This window comes from Scomber scombrus, chromosome 2 (assembly GCF_963691925.1).
Source record: "Scomber scombrus chromosome 2, fScoSco1.1, whole genome shotgun sequence".
NCBI classification, from domain to species: Eukaryota; Metazoa; Chordata; class Actinopteri; order Scombriformes; family Scombridae; genus Scomber; species Scomber scombrus.
Genome location: NC_084971.1, coordinates 36,640,808 through 36,664,522, shown reverse-complemented (window position 1 = coordinate 36,664,522; position 23,715 = coordinate 36,640,808). Strand labels below are relative to the sequence as shown.

General features: G+C 46.5%; 2 protein-coding genes across 5 annotated transcripts in view; one reads left to right on the top strand and one right to left on the bottom strand.

The window, feature by feature from the left end:
• The first annotated feature begins 1,092 nt into the window (after positions 1-1,092).
• zgc:110222 (uncharacterized protein LOC550336 homolog) lies at positions 1,093-3,992 on the top strand. Its single transcript, XM_062439445.1, has 3 exons — positions 1,093-1,120; positions 2,889-3,179; positions 3,413-3,992. Exons 2-3 carry the CDS (start codon positions 2,891-2,893, stop codon positions 3,619-3,621), a joined length of 498 nt encoding a protein of 165 aa, XP_062295429.1. The 5' UTR covers positions 1,093-1,120; positions 2,889-2,890; the 3' UTR covers positions 3,622-3,992.
• A 1,636-nt stretch (positions 3,993-5,628) lies between these two features.
• Positions 5,629-23,715, bottom strand: part of sptbn1 (spectrin, beta, non-erythrocytic 1) — a 34,018-nt gene continuing 15,931 nt past the window's right edge. For all 4 annotated transcript variants that reach the window (XM_062438239.1, XM_062438264.1, XM_062438247.1 and 1 more), the window contains 33 exons: positions 22,737-22,910; positions 22,497-22,588; positions 22,081-22,161; positions 21,747-21,862; positions 21,460-21,572; positions 21,133-21,320; positions 20,203-20,320; positions 19,954-20,112; positions 19,524-19,826; positions 19,276-19,429; positions 18,176-19,046; positions 17,952-18,089; positions 17,110-17,866; positions 16,555-16,757; positions 16,243-16,333; positions 15,919-16,065; positions 15,450-15,713; positions 15,108-15,332; positions 14,777-14,866; positions 13,921-14,199; positions 13,708-13,838; positions 13,248-13,452; positions 12,753-13,127; positions 12,349-12,593; positions 11,849-11,987; positions 11,315-11,399; positions 10,944-11,140; positions 10,744-10,850; positions 10,045-10,093; positions 9,727-9,938; positions 8,459-8,632; positions 8,295-8,337; positions 5,629-7,364 (listed from right to left, as the gene is read on the bottom strand). In XM_062438239.1, the coding sequence (XP_062294223.1) occupies positions 7,155-7,364; positions 8,295-8,337; positions 8,459-8,632; positions 9,727-9,938; positions 10,045-10,093; positions 10,744-10,850; positions 10,944-11,140; positions 11,315-11,399; positions 11,849-11,987; positions 12,349-12,593; positions 12,753-13,127; positions 13,248-13,452; positions 13,708-13,838; positions 13,921-14,199; positions 14,777-14,866; positions 15,108-15,332; positions 15,450-15,713; positions 15,919-16,065; positions 16,243-16,333; positions 16,555-16,757; positions 17,110-17,866; positions 17,952-18,089; positions 18,176-19,046; positions 19,276-19,429; positions 19,524-19,826; positions 19,954-20,112; positions 20,203-20,320; positions 21,133-21,320; positions 21,460-21,572; positions 21,747-21,862; positions 22,081-22,161; positions 22,497-22,588; positions 22,737-22,910 (6,735 nt within the window). In that variant the 3' untranslated portion in view covers positions 5,629-7,154. The remainder of the gene's footprint in view (positions 7,365-8,294; positions 8,338-8,458; positions 8,633-9,726; positions 9,939-10,044; positions 10,094-10,743; positions 10,851-10,943; positions 11,141-11,314; positions 11,400-11,848; positions 11,988-12,348; positions 12,594-12,752; positions 13,128-13,247; positions 13,453-13,707; positions 13,839-13,920; positions 14,200-14,776; positions 14,867-15,107; positions 15,333-15,449; positions 15,714-15,918; positions 16,066-16,242; positions 16,334-16,554; positions 16,758-17,109; positions 17,867-17,951; positions 18,090-18,175; positions 19,047-19,275; positions 19,430-19,523; positions 19,827-19,953; positions 20,113-20,202; positions 20,321-21,132; positions 21,321-21,459; positions 21,573-21,746; positions 21,863-22,080; positions 22,162-22,496; positions 22,589-22,736; positions 22,911-23,715) is intronic.

The window sequence follows — 23,715 nt, the reverse complement described above, 5'->3', positions numbered from 1 at the left end:
TTAGGCTCTGGTCTTATTCCTCAGTGTCTCTATAGGAGGAGCAGTGAAGAGCAGGGAGGAACAGAGAGGAGCAGTGAGGAGTAAAGAGGAGCAGTAACTTGATGATGCCTTTGCCTCCTACCTGTTGAGGATATTGTTTACCACATTTGATTTGAATCATAATAAAGTATTTGAATCCTGATTTAATCAATCTCTAATTTAGCTCCTTGTCATTACTGCAGAGAAAGTCTATTTAGTTCCTACATCTAAACACAACAGTCTCATATTTGTTCATTGTTGCATCTCAATATTTGCAGCTAATAATAATAATAATAATAATGAGCAGCTTGTTTACTATCTATCACTCTTTTAACAGAAGAAACTAAGGATTTCTATGAAATGTTCAACCTGAACTCTCAGAAATATGTGACAGGGGACCGACCCATGTTATCACGTGATGGGAACACGCAATGTGTCATATTTACGTGTCCCCATCACGGAAACAATACCAATATAAAATCAATGGGAATCCTCTTCCCCGTTTCATTCTAATAACAGCCTATAAAACTATTGATTATATTATTATTCATGTGGTAAAATGCTCAAAGAGGACAGTATTTCCCTTTTTAATAACGTAAAGGTAATAAATATAATAACTACCTCATTACAACAAAATGATAGTTATATCAAACACAACATGTTTTTAATTTAATGCACTATAATAAATTCAGTTAAATGACTATTAAAAATAACGATTAAATATAAGATTTATAGATTAGAAAACAATATTACCGCCCACTACGTGACGTCATTGGCTCCATGCGTTGAAGGCTTTTAATGATGGCTTCCCATTGGTTGATAGTGAGTTTATATATGTGAAGAATACAACATGTTTTAATGCTGATATTTAATAAACTCAGGTCAAACTATTAAATGTGTATCAGCTGAACAAACATGAAAAAAGATGCATTTTATTTCCATGTTTGTGTTCTGAGGCTCATATTAGATGTAGTAGCAGCGTCTGTCCACGCGGTGGCAGTAATGAGACACACAGGACGCACACTGCCAGAAAACACTGAAGAAGAAGAAGAAGAAGAAGAAGCGGAAGTGATGAACAGCAGCGTGTCTCAGCTTCATCTTGGTCAGTAAACATGTTCATACTCTGATTATATTAATAAGGTGATATAGTTTAGTAAGTAGAAGAAGAAGAAGGATCGAATTTGACCTCATGAATGAAACCCTGAAGACAAACAGGTTCAAACGTTTAGTTATTCAGTATAAACACAGAAAACATATCAGACTTTATGCTCCAGACTACTGAGCTGTGACTTTAATGTTGAGCCTGTTTATAGATGGACTTCCTGTTTTAAGGTCTCACTAAACAATACTTTCCCGTGTCTCTTAACAGGAAGCAGGAAGGAATAGACCCCTTCACAGCTTGTAAACAGTGTGACGTATTTTGGGGGCGGGGCTTAGCTGGAGGCAAAACATCTCAAAAGGTATAGCTTAAAAATGCCGGTTAGCGTGTTTAACGAGTTTTGGCAAGAATAGACAAGGAAAAATCAAATTTTAGTAAATATGTAAATACACTAACTCTCCGAGACCGTGTGTGTTATTTTAAAAAATTGACACTGACTGACGGGACGACATTCACTGACCCCTACACTCTCACTCACTGGATGGACGATTTGACAGGACTGCCCCCCCCCTACAATGGCCAGACATTTACACCTACCTAATGACAAACCGAGCGTCTACACAGAAAAAAAAGAAAAAATGAAGGCATACAAATCATTAGACGCTTATAACTATGTCGTGAACGGATATGTTCAAGATGTGCTCCCACTGCAAAAGTACGAGAGCTAAGTTACTCTCGCTAACGTTACCATGACTACTGCTGCTACTAACTTACTGCTGCCTGCCACTACTCACGTTACTACTACTAACTCCATACTACTTCTTCTACAGTGACTTTTACTTTTACTACTAATACTGACTTACTGCTATTGTTATAACACCTGCCTGCTGCTGCTACTACTTCTACTACTACGACTACTAACTTACTGCTACTCAAGTTATACCACTGCTGCTACAGTTGCTACTCCTTGACATATTATTACAGTCACCACAACTACTGCAGCCCCAAATAATGATTCACTTAACGTCAGTCACAGTTGAGTCTAACCCATAACGTTATCCAGGCTGAAACTGATGATGCATTACATATTAATCTGACCTGATATGAAGCGTTGTTGATTATATTTTCAGTCCTTCCGTCTAATCGCATTCTACCAGAGTAGTCTATGACTGGCAGTGGCTGGTATGCGGTAAAACTTTAACTTTGTGTTTTTGCTTTTACGGTTTTGGCACCAAAAACGCAGCAAGACGACATGTTCGCAGGTGTTCGCCTCAAGCTTCCCTTTGTTTTGCCTCCAGCTAACGTCGTGACGTCACAGTGACGTAGGCCATGAAAGGGTCTATACTAAGAGAACTAGATGGAGATTCTTTATCTTTCCTGAAGCCAAACACAATAAACTACATTTATCTTGTGGTGAATGTTTAAATGTAACTTGGACAGTAATGATTTATTAAAACAGAAACACTTGAACACCTGATGTTTTTAATGTGTCCTTGTAATATATATAATATAATATATATATTGTGTATCCTATAATAATATTTATGTGACCTACAATAGTGTTAGATTCAGTTTCATAATGGACAGAAAGCTTGAATATAATATAAATAACTTTGTTTTACACATTTCACCTTTATTTTGAAGGAGCTGCACCTTTATTTTGATTAATTAAAACTTATGAAAACGCAGAAAGCCTTGTTCCCCTGTGGATGTTTATCAGCTCTTACTTTAGTTTGATCCTCAGCTGATCGGAGGTGCGTTTGTTTCTCAGACATGTCGGTACCTGTCGGCTCGGTACCCGTCCAGTCGGTGCCGGTCCCCTGCCTTTCGTTCCGGCAGCCGTTTGCCGGTCTGGTTCTGGACGGAGTGAAGACTGTGGAGAGCCGCTGGAGGCCGCTGCTGGCCCCGATGCAGAACCAGACTCTGGGGATCCACATCGCCCGGCGGGACTGGGAGGGGGAGGAGTGGCGGGCGGTGTTGAGCGGACCGCTCGGCATGAACCGGGCTCAGATTGATGCGCTCCTGGAGTCCGGAGAGAGGTTCGGCCGTGGAGTGGTGGCAGGTAATCAATCAATCAATTACTGAACATATCGATTATCTGTGATCACATCTCATAATGTTTGATCAGGCTTTTATTGTGAAGGGTCAGACATATATAATATATAGTCAGATATATTTATGTATTTATAAAGTTTTATTTAAAGGATTTATAAACTAAACTAAAAGATAATAAATGAAGCTGTTATTTCCTGAGTTTCTGAGGAGTCCCTGAATGCAGCATGTGATCTCTTCCAGGATTGGTGGACGTGGGTCCGACCTGGCTTTGTCCCGCCCACCTGTCCGAGGCGGAGCTTCGGCCTCTGGAGCGCTCGGCTGTTCTGATTGGTCTAGAGCAGAAACACCTGACTCACCTGTCCAACCCGCGCTGGCTGACGCAGCCAATCAGCAGCCGCGGGGATCGAGACCTCTGGACCGTGGAGATCCCCGCCGAACTGTTGCCATGACGACAAAAACAAAGACATCTGGCAACAACAATTAAAAAAGACTCTGGACTCAGTAACAGGTTTACAGACTGTCTGTGGTGTCGCCCCCTATGGGTCAGTAACAGGTTTACAGACTGTCTGTGGTGTCGCCCCCTATGGGTCAGTAACAGGTTAACAGACTCTGTGATGTCGCCCCCTATGGGTCAGTAACAGGTTTACAGACTGTCTGCGGTGTCGCCCCCTATGGGTCAGTAACAGGTCTACAGACTGTCTGTGGTGTCGCCCCCTATGGGTCAGTAACAGGTTTACTACAGACTGTCTGTGGTGTCGCCCCCTATGGGTCAGTAACAGGTTTACTACAGACCGTCTGTGGTGTCGCCCCCTATGGGTCAGTAACAGGTTTACTACAGACTGTCTGTGGTGTCGCCTCCTATGGGCCAATAACAGGTTTACAGACTGTTAATAATAATAATAAAAACCATTCTGACTGTTTCGGAGCTGAATGAAAAATAAAACTTGAAAATAAATGAGTCTGGTGTTTATTATTATGCAGCATCGTCTGCTCAGCTCTTAACACAATGATCCACCGACGAGGAACCGCAATGATCCACCGACGAGGAACCGCAATGATCCACCAACGAGGAACCTCAATGATCCACCAACGAGGAACCGCAATGATCCACTGAGGAACCGCAATGATCCACCAACGAGGAACCTCAATGATCCACCAACGAGGAACCTCAATGATCCATCAACGAGGAACCACAATGATCCCCTGAGGAACCGCAATGATCCACCAATGAGGAACCTCAATGATCCATCAACGAGGAACCGCAATGATCCACTGAGGAACCGCAATGATCCACCGAGGAACTTCAATGATCCACCAACGAGGAACCTCAATGATCCATCAAGAAGAACCGCAGTGATCCACCAACGAGGAACCTCAATGATCCACCGACGAGGAACCACAATGATCCACCGACGAGGAACCTCAATGATCCACCGACGAGGAACCGCAATGATCCACCGACGAGGAACCTCAATGATCCACCAATGAGGAACCGGACTGAACACGAGAACCAAAGATCTGAAGGAGTCAAAGTTGAACTAACAAAAAAAGAATAACTGTTTGTCAGCTCAGAATCAATCATAAGAAATGTGGTTTATGCCCATAAAATAAATATATATATATATATATATATATATATATTTATTAAACAAAACTAGGGAACATGAAGGAACATCAGGGAACAGTTCTGCTGGGTCTGTCTGGGTCTCTGACGGTTCAGTTTGACTTCTGATTATTTCAGTTTATTTGCTCATAATGAAAGTCAGAGACGTTTGTTAATTATTGATCATAAAGTCTGCAGCTAATAAACTGTGATGTCACTATGATGTCACTGATTGACTGAAAACATTTGGTTTAAATTCAGATTAAAGAGAAACAGACTGAAGCTTAAAGTCGTTACCATGGAAACCATCAATAAACCGATCAGATTTTATTAAATGTCCAAAAGTTTTCAGCTACAGGTCAGAAAAGATCAATTAAAGCTGATCAGATTGATCAGGTAGTTTCTGATTAGTTGAGACAGATTTGTAATGTTTTATTCTAAGAAAACAAACAGATTCATATTAAAGGATCAATATATTGATTTGTTACCAGTTATGACATCACACTGATGACATCAGCAGAACAGGGGCGGAGCTTCAACTGTCAGTGAATGTAACAGGTTCCAGATCTGATTGGTCCGCCAAGCAGGAGGAACCACAATGATCCACCAACGAGGAACCGGACCGGCCGCCAAGTGTGTTACGTCCCTTAGAGTAACTCGTAATTAACATTTCCAAAGTAACCTTCCTAACCCTGATTAACGATGATATGTTAATAAAAAAATCAACTAATGTGCTTAAATGTTTTAGGGCCCTGGTCAGTAACAGGGACTTAAATCTGGTAGGATCAAGAGAGATGAGGGTGGTTTTAATCCAACAGGAAGAACAACAAACAAACAAACAGACAAACAAACGTTGAGTAAAGTTTAAAAGCCTTTAATGACATCGCACATATTTGACAGAGAGAGCTTTAAAGTCTACAGGTGCAGTTTCATACATGAGAAAAGCCTTTATGGTCTAACTTCTGTTTAAATATTTGGCCTTAAACGGCCTGCAAAGGATTTTCTTCTTCTTCATTCCTATAGATGTAGTTCTGATTGTGCAGTAAGATGGCGTTAACTTCCATACATGTTCAGTACAATAGATATACAGTGACGGAGAGCAACACGAGTATCAAAGAGCAGAAAATCAGAGCGCAGCGCGGTGCGAAGAGCCGACGACAAGCAAGCAACCTTCATTAGTCCAGAGCTGACGTACGTTTACCATTTAACATCGACGCTGTGTTTATTATTATACATATTGATCTTTTCTTATTGATCATCTGAAGGCGATCGGATCTGATCAGAACCAAACAAAAAACGGAGAAAATAAAAATAAAAAAAAGAAGAAGGGAGGATTTGTAGTTTGTGAGTTTTTCAGGCCGCACTCTGAACCTGACGAAGCATGCAAAGTGGACATTTACATCACACACCTCCTCGAAGGTGATTGGCTTAGAGAGGGGGGGGGCGGAGGATGGTTGCTAAGCAGCAGAAGACGAAAAAACAAAAAGTAAAAAATAATAAAAAAACAAAAAAATGCACTTATTGGTCCAATTTCTCAACGGCAGAGGAAGAATGTAGGTTGTCTCTTTTTTAAGACACCCTCACAAAATTGAGGAAACCTTCAATAACTCAGACCTGTCTTCAAAAGTCACAAAATAACAAAAAGTTTAACAAAAATAAAAAATAAACAATGAATAAAGGAGATAAAGTGTGTGGTCCCTAACGACGGTTCGCCGACGATGAACCGCCGTTACGTCACAACGTCGACACCGATAACCGTCACTTTCACCTGTCGGCCACACGTAGAAAATCAAACCGAATATAAAAAAACAAGAAGAAAACAAAACACACTGAGAATAAACAAATAAAAACACACAAAAAAAACCAAAAACAACCCGACGTCGCACTTTGGTGAAACTTTTACTGATGTCAGCCGTCAACACCGTCATTGGCTGCTCAGTGATGTCAGCAGTGATGTCAGCAGTGATGTCACAGCCACGTTTGTTTGTTAATTTTGTACGTGGATCGTTTAAAAACACGTAAAGACAGATTAATGGATGACGAAGCCAGAAGTCTGATCAGAATCTCTTTGAAAAAATGAAAGATTTTAAATCGGAGGCAGTTTGTCGGAGCGGGAAACGTCAGAGTTAACGGCTGTTAAAGTTACGTGAGACTTTACGAAGTTCTGATGTGAGCGAGGTGAGCGATCGATTCACCTGAACGCTGCTTTAATTCGCAGCTTCGTGTCTCAGAGCTGAGATCTGAGCGCGCTCTGACGCAGGTTCCAGTTGAGAGTTTGCAGCTGACGGCAGGAAACGAGAATTAAACGTAACGAAGCGAAAAACGTCAGAGCGCGTCGGATTCTGCGCGTCAGTTTCACCAAAGTGCATCGCGATGTTTTTACTGCTTCTTCTTGCTGAACAGGCTGAAGCGTTTCTCTTTGTCCTTCTCTTTGTCCTTCTCTCTCTTTCCGGGACTCGACTCGGTGGCGAGCGTGACGGCAGCCGGCAGCGTCTGAGCTCGGCCGGACGCCGGCGTTCCCGGGTTGCTGCTCTGCACGTCGGCGGCGCCGGCGTTCAGGATGGCCTGGATCCAGGTGCTCATCTCCTCCTGCAGGGGGCGACACACGTCAGACTGCTGCACACTCAACTCAGTTACTTCCTTCCTTCCTTCTTTCCTCCCTTCCTCTTTTCCTTCCTTCCTTCTCTCCTTCCTCCCTTCCTCTTTTCCTCCATCCCTCCTTACTCCTTTCCTCCTTCCTTCCTTCCTTCCTCTTTTCCTCCCTTCCTCCTTCCTTCCTTCTTTCCTCCCTCCCTCCCTCCCTCCTTCCTTCCTTCTCTCCTTCCTCCCTTCCTCTTTTCCTCCATCCCTCCTTACTCCTTTCCTCCCTCCTTCCTCCCTTCCTTCCTCCCTTCCTTCTCTCCTTCCTCCCTCCCTCCTTCCTTCCTTCCTCACTCGATTAAATAATGATTAAATGTTAAAGGGAAATGTATTTTAATATTTTTAATGGACATAATTTAGTGTTACTAGCAGTTATTCATTAGTAACCATGGAGACAACAGTTTGAAAAGGTCCACTTACTGGCTGTTTACTAGAGCTTTCAACCACTTTATCTACAGTTACTTTGGTCACATAATGATAACTCAACCGTCTCTATGGCAACGGAGAAGCTGGTAAGTACATTTTATACTTTATAACCAAAAAATTCAGTATTTTTAATTTTTTTTTTTTAAAAGCAAAAATATTGATTATGAAACTAAATGGGAAAAATACAATAAAAACTACAACTGAGACTATATAATTCTAAATAAATATAAATTAAATAAATTAATAAATCTAATGTAAACATGTTAAAATAAACCACTAATAACTTTGTTTAAATATAATCTGTGTCTATAATCAGCAAATAGTTCTGTAGTGGATGATTAATTACAATAAACACTATATGTGTGTGTGTATATATATAAACACACACACACACACACACACACACACACACACACACACACTTATAGTTTAGAGAAAGAAAAACAGACTCACTTCATCTTTGGCTTGGAACAGATATTCATTTCCATCAGTGAGTCTGAAACAGAAGCACAGTGAACACCCGTTACCATGGTTACCATAAGACATACATGTTACCATGGTTACCATAAGATAAGACACCAGTCGTGTAAAGGGTTAATCAACCAGCTGACTGTTACCTGAGCTTGAAGACGTGTTTCTTCTTCTTGTAGTCGGAGGCGATGTCGCAGGTCGCCTCCTTCAGGCTGACGGGCAGCTCGCCGTGGTACGGGACGCCCTGAGACGCCGCCTTGCTGTCCTTATAGAAACCCAGCTCCTGGTTGGTGATGACGCAATACACGTTGTGCCACGACCTGCCGAGCAGCCAATCAGAGCGCAGAGTCAGATTACTGTATTCATCCCAGAAGACAATTCAGTTCCACAATCTACCGAGAGGCTGTTATTAATTAATTACAGCTTTTGGGGGCATGAGATGTTTTCAGTCCAAAACGGCAGCAGCGCTACTACAGCGCCATCTAGTGGCAGTTAATAAAAAAGCACCAGAGTTTCATCTATTGTGCTTCGATACCAAAGGAAGGCAAATAGCTGACCTGCAGCAAAAACATTCGGCCCTCTGATGAAGTCAAAACTTTAACATAGTTTTTCTCAAATCTACAAATAACAGAATAAACACAAGGTTCCTGTTACTGTCATTTATACTTTCTACATGTAGGGGAGAACGGGGTTGGTTGTCACATTCATCAGATCTCGGGCCCTAGAGGGCGCTGTTGTTAAAACGTTTTGGTACTGAACGTTTCAGAGTTTAGGTGGGATGTTACTTCAGATCATTTCTGGAGTAAACTGCTTGACATTGAATGTAAAATGTAAATATCAACTCTAGAGTGTTTCTCTTCTTTTACACAATGAGTTTATAATAAAACAAATATTACCAATAAAAAGTATGAAGAGAGACGATAGTTAGGGAGGTTTTTATCTTAGCTACGCCAAAACATGTGATTGGTAGCTTTGCTGGTAGCAAAAAATCCCAGTTGGGGATGTTTGTCACATGTTGGTTTATACATATATGGTTTCATATATCTAGTTATTTTTTTCTTTTAAGATGCAAAATGAGCAGGAACTTTATCAGGAAGACAAACAAAGGTCAGACTCCTCCAGATGTGAAGCTCAGAGCAGTCAGAGAGGTGAAAATGAACAATATTGTCATGTCAAGTACAAAACAGGCACTTAACGATGATTTTTCCTGTTTATGTTATCTTGGTGCAGGAGATGTTAGGTTGTTGTATTTCAATTAAACTAAACATTTCACTGCATCGACTAACACCTCCACCAATGAAAACCCTTAATAACTGACTCCTTGCTGACCCATTGTGCTCTTAGTTGGGTCAGTAAACCAGCAGAGGAGTGAGCGCTCCTGTCAGCGGGATCTTTGAGGATCTTTGAGGCTCACCTGTTGGACGCCTTCTTGTTCTGGCCCTCCCACTCGTGTTTGCGGTGCAGGAGTCCTTCCAGCTGGGATCCAGAGTCCTGGTTCCTGGAGGGCAGCGTGCTAGACTGGCTGGTTTTACTCTTCCTGCCGGAGGTCGGCGACGGAGTCGGACTCGGCTCCTTGGAGCTTCTCTCCACAACACCGTTCACCAGCTCGACACCGTCAACGCCGTCCTGAACAACGAGACGCATGTTTTAGTAAATTATAATAAACTAATTGTAGTAACTTCACACTGATCTGTGAGCCAATCAGAAGAGAAGTCTGTGTGAGAGTACTGACCCGAGGAGAGTCCTGGTCCGATGGCAGTCCGTTCTGATTGACGACTCCGCTGCAGAAACACAAACATGATAAATGTTAAACAACTGCAGTTCCTCTGCTGGCCACCAGGTGCTGTGGATCAGTGTTTCAGTTTACTGTCATTAAGAAACTAAATATTGGACTTTTCTTCCTATTAACCCTTTACATTCTGTTTTTTTACATCTGAGATCTGTGAAAACATCATAAGACTTTATCTGGACTTTTCCTAAATGTGACCCACAGTACATAAGAGTACAAATAAATGCATCATATTTTTACATTTCTGTGCAGCTGATAAACATTTTATATCTGCAGATGTACAAATTTGAGCTTTGTGTCGTCCTCCCGGTCAATTTGACCCTGTCTGTTTTAACTGTTCCTTCTTCCTCCCTCCTTTCCTTCCTTGTTCCTCCTTTCCATCCTTCCTCCCTCCTTTCTCCTTTCCTTCCTTCCTTCCCTCCCTCTTTCCTTCCTTCTTCCTTTCCTTCCTTCCTCCCATCCTTCCTTGACTCGAGGACATAGAACAGTGATGATTAACGTCTTTTTCCATCAGATTAATCAAACATTTATTAATGACTGATGGTGTAGTCTAATTATGACCAGCATGTAAAGGGTTAAATGATAGTTATTAACTTCCTGTCTCTCTCTCTAACACTCAGCAGGTGTTTCCGGAGCTTTCACCTCTGCAGCGGTTCTTCTTCCTGTTCAATCACAGCCGGCTCTGGAGTCGGTGGCTTCCTCATCCTCTCCTCTTCCTCCTGCTGCCTCCTCACCTCCAGAAGTTCCAGCTGAGGACAGGAGCACAGTGACGAAGGTTAGTCATCATCATCATCATCATCACCATCATCACCATCATCATCATAGTGTCCCTCGCGGCTCACCGTAGTCAGCCTCTCCAGGGCGGAGAAGCGTTCCTCCCAGGTGGCGGCAGACTTCTCGAAGGCTTCGTGGCGTTTGATGAGCTTCTCCACTTCGTCAACGCTCTGACCCATTTCCCTGCTGGACAGGTACGGTTCCTGACCCAGCAGCCAGGCCTCGGCCACGCCCGCGTCCCGGGAGAACTGGTGCACCTCCAGGACTGTGGGGGGGAGGGGGGGAGAGAGACAGAGAGAGAGAGAGTGAGAGGGGGGGGGCGGTCAGTAAACAGTCATACAGCTCAGAATCATCTCATATGACAAGATATAAGAACAGATTCTGTTGAAAATGCCTTAAAAATATGATCTGCATGTTTCTTTAAAGATGAACGTCTTACTGAGTCGCAGCCATTCCCATCGATCCTCCCACTTATCGATCATGTCTTTCCTTTTATCGGTCAGCTGCAGCAGCTTCTCCTTAATCTGGAAATAATAATATAAATATATATATCACGTTTTACTTTCCATCAGAAAACACCTAAGAACACATGGAGTCATGATGTCATAGTTCTAGAGTCATGATGATTCATGATGTCATAGTTCTGGAGTGATGATGTCACAGCTGTGGAGTCATGATGTCACAGTTCTACAGTCATGATGTCATAGTTATAGAGTCATGATGTCATAGTTCTATATTCATGATGTCATAGTTCTGGAGTGATGATGTCATAGTTCTGGAGTGATGATGTCACAGCTGTGGAGTCATGATGTCACAGTTCTACAGTCATGATGTCATAGTTATAGAGTCATGATGTCACAGTTCTACAGTCATAATGTCACAGTTCTAGAGTCATGATGTCACAGTTCTTGAGTGATGATGTCACAGCTCTACAGTCATGATGTCATAGTTCTGGAGTGATGATGTCACTCACTTCCTCCGAGGCGTAGTGTTTCCTGGCGAGCAGCGACTTCCCGAGCTCGATGCAGGAAGTGAAACTGTCGTTACGAGCGTCAATCTCAGCTTTGATTCCCTGATGGTTGTTCATCAGTAACTCCACCGAGGACACATCCCTGATACACACACACACACACACACACATATACACGCGCACACACACACACACACACACACACACACACACACACACACACACATTAATCAGCAACTGTTTAATAATCAAATGACTTTTTAAATTGTTTTAACTTTGCTGTTTTTAGTTTGTAGAATAAAACTGTTTATTTTACACTTTGTTATAAATGATAATAAACAGATTATTCATGATTTAGTTCTGTTTGGTTTTCTTTTACGCTCTTTGACCCATTTATTAGTTTTAAATCCAATTCATGGGTTTTAAAAAATCTGTTTTAGTTTAAAAAAAATATTGTATAGTTTTTTCATCATTGTTATTTCTGGTGTTAGTGTGAAATGGACCTGGGGTTCTCCTGGGCCTCGATGAGCCGGATCACGTCCTCCATCCACAGCATCAGGTCTCGGACCATGCTGAAGAAGCGGAACTTGTCTCCGGTGTCCATGAGGCGGAGCCGGCGGCCGTCGCACGCCTCCAGCAGGCTCCTCCAGGCCTCCAGCACCTCGCTCTCACGCCGCTGGATGTCGTCCGCTTTGTCGCCGGCGTACGCCGACTGGAGGCGCGTCGCGTCATCCTGCAGCTGCCTCACCTGCATCACAGAGGGGGTCAAAGGTCAGAGCCTGTATGCGCTGATACCATAGACTGTATATAAGAAATGGACGTAACATCCGTGCCATCTTGAACATTTCCGGTGCATGTAAAGTATGTGAAGATTGTTCTGTGTCCCCATAAGGCAGGTTAGTCTCACCTGTGTTCCCAGGGCCTGGATGTCGTGTTCGAAGGTAGTGTGCATCCTCTGCAGCGTCTCCACCGTGTTCTGGTCGCGGCCCACTTCCTCCGGCAGCTTCTTCTGCTTGTCCACGATGCGTCCCAGGATCTCTTTGGCGTCGTGGTAGAACTTGTGCAGCTCGAAGGAGGCAGCGAGGATCTGCGTCCGGGTGTCGATGAGCTCCAGCAGGTCGGCCCAGGCTTCGTTCAGCCCGTCCTTCCACTCCGCCACCGTGGCCGCGTCCCCGTGCCCGGCGTTGATCAGCTCGTCCGCCTGCCGGTTCACAGAGTCCACGCGCTCCTGGCCGATGTTCCCGGTGTCCCGAGCGAACTCCCGGAAACGCTCCTGCAACATCTGAGATCACAGAGGTGAAAGGTCAGTAGTAGTAACAGTAGTATTGGTAGGATCATTACTGTAGTAGTATTAGTAGTACTCTCAGTAGTAGTATTAGTAGTAATACTCGTAGTAACGTACAGTAACGTGTTCGTAGTCCTGGCCCAGTTCGTGGGACCCGGCCACCACTTCCCTCTCAGCGATCCACTGCTCGAGATCGTCCACCTCTCGGTTCAGCTGGAAGAGGCGGAGTCTCTCGTCCAGTTTGCCCCTCCTCTCCTCTGATAGGTCCTTCAGCCCGGCGTACAGCTTATCCACCTGAGACTGCCGCATGCTGATCCGCTCACTGCACACACACACACACACACACACTGTTACTACAGCGATAACAAACCACAACCCCTGCAAAAACTAGTTCACGTCGCCCCCTGGTGGCCACAGGTGGTCATTACAGGATAAGAGAACGTTTCCCTTCATGACATCATTTTACTTATTTGATAAAACCAATGAAATGTGTCAAAGAGTAAAGAGCTCCGAAGTCACTGATATTTATTTATGTATGTATTTAGTGTCCTTGTGGCTAACAGGCCCATGTTCGTACCTCTCTGGGTGTCCGTCAGACACCAGTCCTCTGCTGGTCTTGGACAGCAGGTGGACGGCCTCAGCGTAGTCTTCCACCGACTGCTCTACGATCTGGTGTTTCTTCTGCATGGTGACGGCGCTCAGCTCGTCCTGAAACACACAGCGACACCCGTTAACGCTCCGCCTCGCCACCGCTCGCAGTGTTACCTTCTGTTAACGAAGCTCCGCCCACCTTCGCCTTCTCCTCTGACATCATGTACAGCTCCTGCTCGCTCATCCACGCCTCCGCCTCCGCCGCGTCAAAGTAGTACTGCTGGGCCTTGTGCGCCTCCTCCAGCCGGCCGTGGCGCCGCTCCGCCTCCTCCATCAGCTGCCGCCACAGCTGCTGCAGGTCGGCCAGCCGCTGCCTGATGGCCTCGGCGTCGGACGACTCGTCCTGCAGGAGGCTCTGACTGCGCTCCAGGATGTCGTCGATGCGAGGCTGATGGCCCTGGATCTCCTTCTGTAGAGTCTGGAGGAGGAAGAGGAGGACCCAACATTTAGAGCTCATTACAGTTACTGATTTATATATCGATTATTTTCTCCATTAATCGATTAGACTTAGAGTTCAGTATCAGCTGTTTTTACTCTGAACCTTCATCAGAAAGACAAACTGAGTGAGCTGTGAGCCGGAGCTTCAGGTTTGGTTAGAGCTCATCTATTGGTTGTTGACTGAAAGTCTTAAATATCAAACGAATTAGATATCGTCTTCAGGCAGAGACGAGGAACAGACTGACTCAGACTGACCTAAAACAGCTCAGATTACCTCCTTAAACCATCTACATGACGGGACTCCAGTAAAACGCTCACGATTTCTTTCTGACTTTGGAAATTTGGTCTGACTGTGAAACTCGTTTGGTATAAGTTCAGCATTAGATGTGCATGTATGTTCTGCTCTGTGGTTATTCTCTACTGGGCAAAATGATAAAGGCGGATACGTTCGACCGATCACAGATGATTTCTTTGTTCTCTTAGATGAGCTGATGTCACTGTGTGTGTTCTGTCTCCTTGTTTAATCTCCAACCCAGCAGTGTTTAGTTTTCAGTCACCTGGTTCTTCTTGATGAGCAGCTGGACGGTCTGCAGGTTGTGTCCGTGGTCGGTGGACGTGGCGACGGCCATCCTCTCCTGAACCCACAGCTGAGAGACAAAACACACACTCAAATACAGAAAACACCTGGCTCTGAATATGAGACAAAACAACCGCTACTCAAGGCCCACTCACTCGCTTCTTCTAGAGCTTTCAGCCGTAACACACAGTCTTCGTTCAAACTATCAAATCATGGATTTAATTTACATTTAAAACCACGCTGACATGTTGAAGTGTGATATGGTCAAAAGCTCCAGAAGGGTAAGGGTTAGGGTTGAAGAGGTTACGTACGATCTCGTCCTCAACGTCCCGGTTGAACTGGTGAACCTCTCTGGATGCAACCAGCAGGTTCTTGCGGCGGCGCAGCGGATCCAGCAGCTCCTGGAACTTCTTCTCCACCACCTGCCGCCGGCCGTCCACCTCTTCAGTGTCCTTCACCTCCTGACCGAGCGCCTTCACCTGGCTCTGCAGCTCCACCACCTCACGCTGACGCACCTCCACCTGGTTCTCCAGGATCTGTGGGGGGGCAGGGGGGTCAGACACTGGTACTACAACACTAATATTACTACAAGTTACAGTACTACTACTAATACTACATGTGTTCTCCCTCCTGCAGAGATGCATTCATGGTACCTGTTGTTTTTTGAGCAGGATGTTGACGGAGGTCAGGTCTTTGCCGTAGTCGTCGGACTGGATCTGACCCTCCAGGCCGCCGAGCCATTTGTCGAGATCGGCGCAGCTCTGCGTGAACAGCTCGGCCTTGTTAGCGTCGAACAGACACTGAGCTTTGGTCTGCGTGGTGGACTCCAACTCCTCCCACATGCTGTGCAGCGCCGACAGCTTCTCCTTCACCACCGCCTCTGTCTCCGGCTTCTCCGACACCAGAAGCGTGCCATCCTACAGCCGCACACCGGGGTCAAAGGTCACTGAGTGTAAACACAGCAGTTCCCACCTGACTAGAACTAGAACTGAACCTGAAGAACTTTGAGTCAAACTGAAGCTAAAATAAAGTTAAACTGAGTTGAGACAACCCTTTGACTTTTCTTAATTCATAGTTCTGGTTGTAAAGTGTTTACTGAATGTAGTTTAAAGCTCTGCGTACCTTCTGGATCTTATCGAGCCACTCCTTGTTGGACTGCAGCTCGGCCATGAAGGCCTGGTGCTTCAGCCACTTGCTGTGCAGGTTTCGGGCCTCGTCGTAGGTCATGTCCTGAGCTGTTAGCATCTTCTCATTGATCCACAGAGACAGCTGCACACAAACACAAATGTTAGGCTTGCCTGGGTACTAAAGGGGGAGCAGATCCAATGAACCATCTTCACACCTTTTAAAGACATGACGCTAAGGCTAGAAAACAAACTAAAACCTGCTTTTCCATCTAATTTTTCTTTAAATGTTGATGTTTGAGGTGTTTGCTGTTTGACTGACCTCCTGGCAGTCCTGGAGGAACTTCTGCAGGTCTCTGTTGTCCTTCAGTCTCATCAGCAGCTCCACTGCAGCCTCCCTGTTCTTCTTATGTCTGAAAACAGGACGAAGATAGAGCAGGAAGTCAACACTTTTAAAACATAAGAGAAAGAAAACCAAGGACTCAGGTTGGCTGGTGGGGAGATTAGTTGTTAATTATTTAATTATAACTGCGCGTACTGGTGCAAGTATTAAAGTAGTGTTCATTAAAAGGTTGATAAAGATAGTTTGAAGACATAAAGTCTATTAAAAGTCAGAAACAGAGCAGATGTCTACCTGTCGTCGATGGAGGCAACTCGCTCCTGGATTCGTTCGGCGTTGATGTTTCCGTCGCTCGCCAGCCGCCTGCCGGCTTCCACCACACTGTTGATCTTATCCTCATTGGCGTCCATGGTGGTCATGAAGTCTTCCTGCTTTTTGATGGCGGCCTCGGCGGCCTCGAGAGTGGTGGGCATCTCGGTGTGAGCCAGGACGTACTCCTGCAGGGCGAGGACATACACATCAATGAGCTGATGCTAGAGGAAGGCCATTAAAAACTAAAATGTTCATCCTCTGGAGAGCAGCAATGAGAACACTTTAGATTAGATTTATATTTTAGATCAAGTCGACATTTAGTGCAGATAGTAGAAAGATCAGAGAGTGACAGTCACCAGTAAGATCAGGAAACAGTGTTCCTGCTCAGAAAATATAAACTGGTAACAAAGACTTTAGGAAATGAACTTAGGGTTTCTGTTGAGAACAGAAGGATCAGATCAGGTTCTCTGGTCAGAAGAAGTCAGAGGTCATAGTGTTACAGAGGTAACAGACTGCAGTGAGTCAGGTCTTGTTTACCTGGTTGTTGAGGAAGGCCTCGGCCTGCTTGGTGTCCCTGAGGAACAGCTGGTAAGCGTGGGACTGGGACAGCAGGTTCTGCCGGTTCTCCCACATCTTGTGCAGCTCGTTCCAGCCGGTGTCGAGCGCCTGCAGCCGCTGTCGCAGGAACATGTACTGCGCGTCCGTCTGGCCCTGCGTCACCATCTCCCCCATGTCCCGCATCTTCTGGTAGTCCTCCTCGTAGTTCTGGATCTCATTCTTGATACCTTCATGTTGGGCCATGAGCTTCTCGGCCTCAGCCAGCGTGTTGGGCATGTCCTCGGAGGCGATGGCGGTCTGAGTGCGGGACAGCCAGGACTGGAAGTCATCCAGCTCACGCAGGAACTGCTGCAGCTTCCTGGCTTCTCCCAGAGACTCCTCGCGGGTCTTCAGAGTGTCCTTCATTTCCTCCCAGACGGCGGTGATCTCAGCCAGGCGGCCTGTGATGGCCTTGGCCTGGTCCGGGTGTTCCTCTGCCAGCCTCTGGGCCTCACCTCGCAGGTCGCCCAGCTTGTCCTCGATGGCGGCGAGGTCGCGCTCCATGCCGGTCAGTTTGCGCTGCAGGGCCATGACGCCGGTGAGGTCATTGCCAAGCTCCTGCGTGGACTCGATCACCTTGGTCTTCTCTTTGATCCAGGACTTGGTCTCGTTGCATTCAAGGTGGTAGTTCTGCACACCCAGAGCAGAGTTCAGGGACTCCTTCTTCTGGTCCACCAGGTCACGGAACTGGCTCCACCTGGTAGCAGAAGAGACACCATCAGCCAAAGTTTCATGTTGTAAAATATTCACTGAACACAATGTGAGTTTTTACACGTTTGTACCTGTTGTTGAGTTTGTCTTGCTGGGCCTTGATGTCCTTCTCGCTCGGGTGACCGTTGTGAATCAGCTGCCGGGCGATCTGGTTCACCACAGCAACACGAGACGCCTGGTTGTTCATCTCTGGCTCCAGACTCTCAAATCTGTCCAGGAGACAATCCACATGAATGCAGTGCTAGCTGTAAGAGATGAACCATCACAAACATGCAGCAGCTCGATGTGGACCTACCTGTGCTGTACCACCTCCAGGTCCTCCAGTTTTTCGGGGATCTCCATGCTGTTCAGCCACAGCTCCTTCTCATCGATCCAAACCTCGCAGGCGTTGGCCTCGCTGAACATCTTGTAGAGAGCCAGAGCGTCCTGCAACGCCTGCTTCCTCAGCTTCGTCAGCTCCGCCACCTCCTTGTAGCGCTCCTCAATGCCCGCCAGCCGCCCACGCACCATCTCTGACTCCGCCTCCTCTTTAGGCAGCGCGGCGGCCTGCTCGTGGAGCGAGTCGATGACCGGCCGGTAGCTTGCCACCTCTGCTGCCGCGTCTTTGTGCTTCCTTACCAGAGCCTGGGTGGAGAACTCATCGTGGCCCGTCTCTCCACTGGAGACGATACGCAGGGCGTCCAGCGTCCAGGCGTCGATATCGTCCGCGTCGGCCTGGAACTGGTGCAGCGCCAGAGCTTCCTCCAGCCTCTTCTTCCTCGCTGCTGCCAGCTGCTCCAGTGCTGCCCACTGAGCCTGCAGGTCAGCGATTCGATCCTGGATCTTTGAGGCAGCGAAGTGGTCAGCCTGCACCATGGCCTGGCCCTCTGCGATAGTGTGCTGGAGGTGGCCGGCGCGGCCAGTCATCTCGTCCTCCAGGGCACGCTGCTCGCTGAGCAGGCGCAGTGTCCCCGTCAGGTCCTTGCCATGCTCGAGAGAGGACAGGATCTGCTCCTTCTCACGGATCCAACCCTCCTCCTCGGCCATCTCCCAGAAGAACTTCCAGAGGCGGCGGGACTCCTCCAGGCGGGCTCGGCGCTCTGCAGCGAGCTGGGTCAGCTCCTGGTAGCAGAACTCGAGGTGGGATACCCGGTCTTGGATGACCTGAGGGTCACAGGGCTTGTAGCCTGGACAGGAGGGACACTGTTATCAGCACTGCAGCATTTTAAGGTTTGAAAGAGATTAAACTGTAGATTGCTGACACAAACAGGCACAGAAGGAAACTTCACTGATGATCAAAGTTTACGTAATCACTAGTTTTGTTGTTATTTGTCAGAAATAATAAAAACACATTAGTAGAAGAACAGATAAGAATTTAGATAACACATGGCTCTTCAGACAGATGCTGCTGCTCACCGCTGTCGTTCACGGAGAACTTGGTGGCGTTGGTGGAAACCGCCTTCACCCTGTCAGCCTGGATGGCGATGTCGGACTCCACCAGAGCGTGTTTCTGCAGCAGGTCCTCCACGCCCAGCAGATGCTTCCCATAATCCTGAGACAGCAGCAGCATCTGGATACCAAAGAGATCAACAGTTAGGACGGCTGTGAAGATAAGAAGACAATCAAATCAACACATCCGTTCAACTCCGGCCTCATCAGGGTACCTTCATCTCGTCCATCCAGTCCATGATGTAGAGCATCTCCTGGAAGACCCTCTGCAGGCCCAGGTTCATCTCCAGCCTCTGCCTGCGGGCCTTCAGCAGCTCCAACAGGTACTCCCACAGCCGGATCACGTTGTCCTTCCTGGCAGTGATGCGTTTGATGTCGTGGTAATGCTCCACTTCCAGTTCCTTCGCCACAGCAACCACGGCCTGCACACGCTCCTCGTATGCCGTAATATCCGTCTCGATTGCTTCGTGCTTCTTAGTGGCCGCCTCGACGGCCTGCAGGTCAAAACCAAAGTTGTCCTGGAGAGAAAAAAAAGAAGAATCCACTGTGATGTAACGGAAACAGAGATCAGGACATGATTTACAGATCAGACATGGAAACTAACACACAGTTAAACGTCAGCTGATCCTGAACCTGCGGACTCACCTGTGACACCAGCCTCTGGTTCTCGCTCAACCAAGTCTCTCTCATCGCCGCCTTGCGGTCGAAACGTCTCGCCAGCTGCTCCAGTTTCTCCTGACGAATCAGCTCCGTCCTCAGAGCCAGCTCCCTCTCATGCTCCGCCTTCTCCAGCCTCTCCCAGGCCTGCAGGGACGAACATCAACACGCCATCAACACACCATCAACACGCAACCAACACGCCGTCAACACGCCATCAACACGCCATCAACGCACCTTGTTGATGTCTGAGATGAGTTTTCCTTCTCGCGGCATGTAAACTTTCTGATTGTTCGCTCTCATTTTACTCTGAATGGTGAAGAGGAGAACCTCCAGGTTTCCTTTCTCTGTGAACCTGAAACATGGAGAGATGGAGGTCAGGAGGAGGAGGAGGGAGGAGGGAGGAGCAGAGAGGAGGGAGGAGTTGGAGGGAAAGGGAAGAGCAGAGAGGAGGGAGGAGTTGGAGGGAGGAGCAGAGAGGAGGGAGGAGTTGGAGGGAAGAGCAGGGAGGGGGGAGGAGTTGGAAGGAGGAGCAGAGAGGAGGGAGGAGTTGGAGGAAGAGGGAGGAGCAGAGAGGAGGGAGTAGTTGGAGGAAGAGGGAGGAGCAGAGAGGAGGGAGGAGTTGGAGGGAAGAGCAGGGAGGGGGGAGGAGTTGGAAGGAGGAGCAGAGAGGAGGGAGGAGTTGGAGGAAGAGGGAGGAGCAGAGAGGAGGGAGTAGTTGGAGGAAGAGGGAGGAGCAGAGAGGAGGGAGGAGGAGGAGGAAGAGGGAGGAGCAGAGAGGAGGGAGGAGTTGGAGGGAGAGGGAGGAGCAGAGAGGAGGGAGGAGTTGGAGGGAGGAGTTGGAGGGAGGAGCAGAGAGGAGGGAGGAGGAAGAGGGAGAAGCGGAGAGGAAGGTGAAGGGAGGAGGAAGAGGGAGGAGCAGAGAGGAGGGAGGAGCTGAGAGGAGAGCAGTGAGGTAGGAGGAGGAGGAGGGAGAAGGGAGGAGGAAGAGGGAGGAGCAGAGAGGAGGGAGGAGGTGTTGAGAGGAGAGCAGTGAGGGAGGAGGAGGTTGTTAAAAGAGCAGGTGTAGAGAAGGTGATTAAGGAGAAGCAGAGAGGAGGGAGAAGGAGCTGAGAGGAGAGCAGTGAGGGAGGAGGAGGAGGAGGTGACTCAGGAGGAGGTGCTGACTTTGGAGGTTTCTCCACGGTCCGGTAGGTGTTGAACGCCTGCAGCTGCTGCTGGACTCCCGTCAGAGAGTTGGCGAACTTCCTGTTGTTGAGGATGATGATGGTCTGCTCGATCCACTCCAGCAGGTCCGACGCCAGAGACTCGTACTTTTCGATCATCTTCTCCGTCTCGATGGCGTTATCCAACACCTGGACAAAAAAACAGGAACATTATATCCAACACTTGGACAAAAAAACAGGAACATCTCTGCGATCTTCATCATGTTCCAGCAAACGTTAGAGAAACATCTTCAATCTGTGAGAAGCAGAAACCTGGTTGTTGACTCACCTTTCCGATACGTTTTCCTTCAACCTTCAGAGCTTTCATCTTGGAGAAGTAATGATAGTACGTCACCACGTAGGTGATGACTGACTTCTCATCGGGATGGTCCACACTGATATCTGCAACACATACAAACTGGGATTAGTTACTGCTGAAGGATCTGGGACAGTGACCCATGGACTGGCAGACCGGAGGCTCCAACTATTTGGGATCACACTACCCAGCCTCCAGGAGTAGCTGATGAGCGTAGCTGGAGAGAAGGAGGTCTGGGTTGATGGTTAAACTGGTCTTACCCTCTGGGTCCAGCAGCTTGGTCAGGCCCAGGTGTTGCTCTGCCAGGTTAAAGGCGTTCTGCAGGTTGTAGTGAGCGTTGGACTTCTTCAGTTTGTCAAAGTCGATCAGATCAGGTCTGAAACAAACAACTTTATTTAAACAAACTGTGAACACTTCAGAGTTTAGTTGAGTCTTTATTTTAATGGTCAAACTGATGAAGGTTCAGAGTCATGAGTTAACCCTCCTGTTGTCCTCAGGTCAAGGAAGGACAGGAAGGTTAACGCTGATTAACAGCTCAGATATTTGATATTTGTAATGGATGTTTGATGATGATGGTGATGATGATGGTCTCACCTGTGTTTGTGGATGAGGGCGTTGAAGGCCATGCCGTCTCTCCAGCTGGTGCTGAAGTTGCGGATGTTGACGTTTGAATACCTGAAGACAACGATAAAAATGAATAAAGGTAGTAGTAGTATATTAGTATAAGTATGGTACATGTTGTCAGTATAGTAGTAGTAGTAGTATTTGCAGTAGTATTTACAATATTTGCAGTAGTATTTTCAGTAGTAGTAGTATTTGCAGTAGTATTTACAATATTTGCAGTAGTATTTTCAGTAGTAGTAGTATTTGCAGTAGTAGTATTTGCAGTAGTATTTGCAGTAGTAGTATTTGCAGCAGTAGTATTTGCAGTAGTAGTATTTGCAGTAGTATTTGCAGTAGTAGTATTTGCAGTAGTACTACTATCAGTGATAGTAAACAGTGAGTCTCACCCGGCCGTCTTCATCTGACACCAGAGCAGCAGAGCATCTTTAGCTGATCTCTTCTCTTTGTTGTCTTCAGTCTCCACACTGATGTCCTGGATCTATATACACACACACAAACACACACACACACACACACACACACACACACACACACACACACGTTTAGTATTAGCAGATACTCGTTAGAGCTGAAACTAATAATCAGTCTTTACAAAGTATTGATCAATCAGATTATTAATGTGTTACCTGGAAGCGGAGGATGATGGTCCAGATGAGGCCCAGCGTCAGTCGGTGGTTGCCGTCGACGATGTCGTGGGATCCCATGTTCTCCAGGTGAACCCGCTGCTCCTTAAGGAACTGCAGAGCTTTGTCCACGTTCTCCAGGCAGTGGATCCGCATCCGGCCTTTGGTGGGCTTCGGCTTCACGTGGAGAAAGAAACAGAGAGATGAAGGAATGCTGATCACATGCTGACCTGTCGCAGTATTTACATCATCATCATCATCATCATCAGACTCTATAATAAACATCTGAAGCATAAATACATCATCAGATAAACATGATTAATGCTTAATGAAGCTTTCAGAGAGCAGAGAGACACAATAATGGTCCAATGTTCATAAAACATGAGAACAAAACTAGTTTAATGAATTATATTAAATGTGAAGAATTCATATAAATATATATACACTGCAAATATGTTTTATAAAAAGATGAAATATTTCTGGGTCACGTTAGAGTAAGTCGTTCTGGGTCAAACTCTGATCAGTGTTTGAGGTTCAAAAGGTTTTATTAGAAGAAACTGAACTAAATGTTGTTGCAGTTCCTCTGACAGCCACAAGGGGCCGCTGTGATTAAACTGAACCTAATCTGCCTCAAACTGTGGAAATTAAACTAGAGTTTATATTTTAATGTTGATTTAATAAAGTTGGTGAGTGAACTGGACTGTCCTACAGGCCCTGAATGCAGCGCAGGAAGTGAGATGGACTGTCCTGCGGTCCCTGAATGCAGCGCAGGAAGTGAACTGGACTGTCCTACAGGCCCTGAATGCAGCGCAGGAAGTTAGATGGACTGTCCTGCGGTCCCTGAATGCAGCGCAGGAAGTGAACTGGACTGTCCTGCGGTCCCTGAATGCAGCACAGGAAGTGAACAGCTGGACAGCAGCCAGATCACCAACATCTGGAACCAGCTGCTGTCTCAATGTTTCAGGAGGAAAAACAGGAAGTG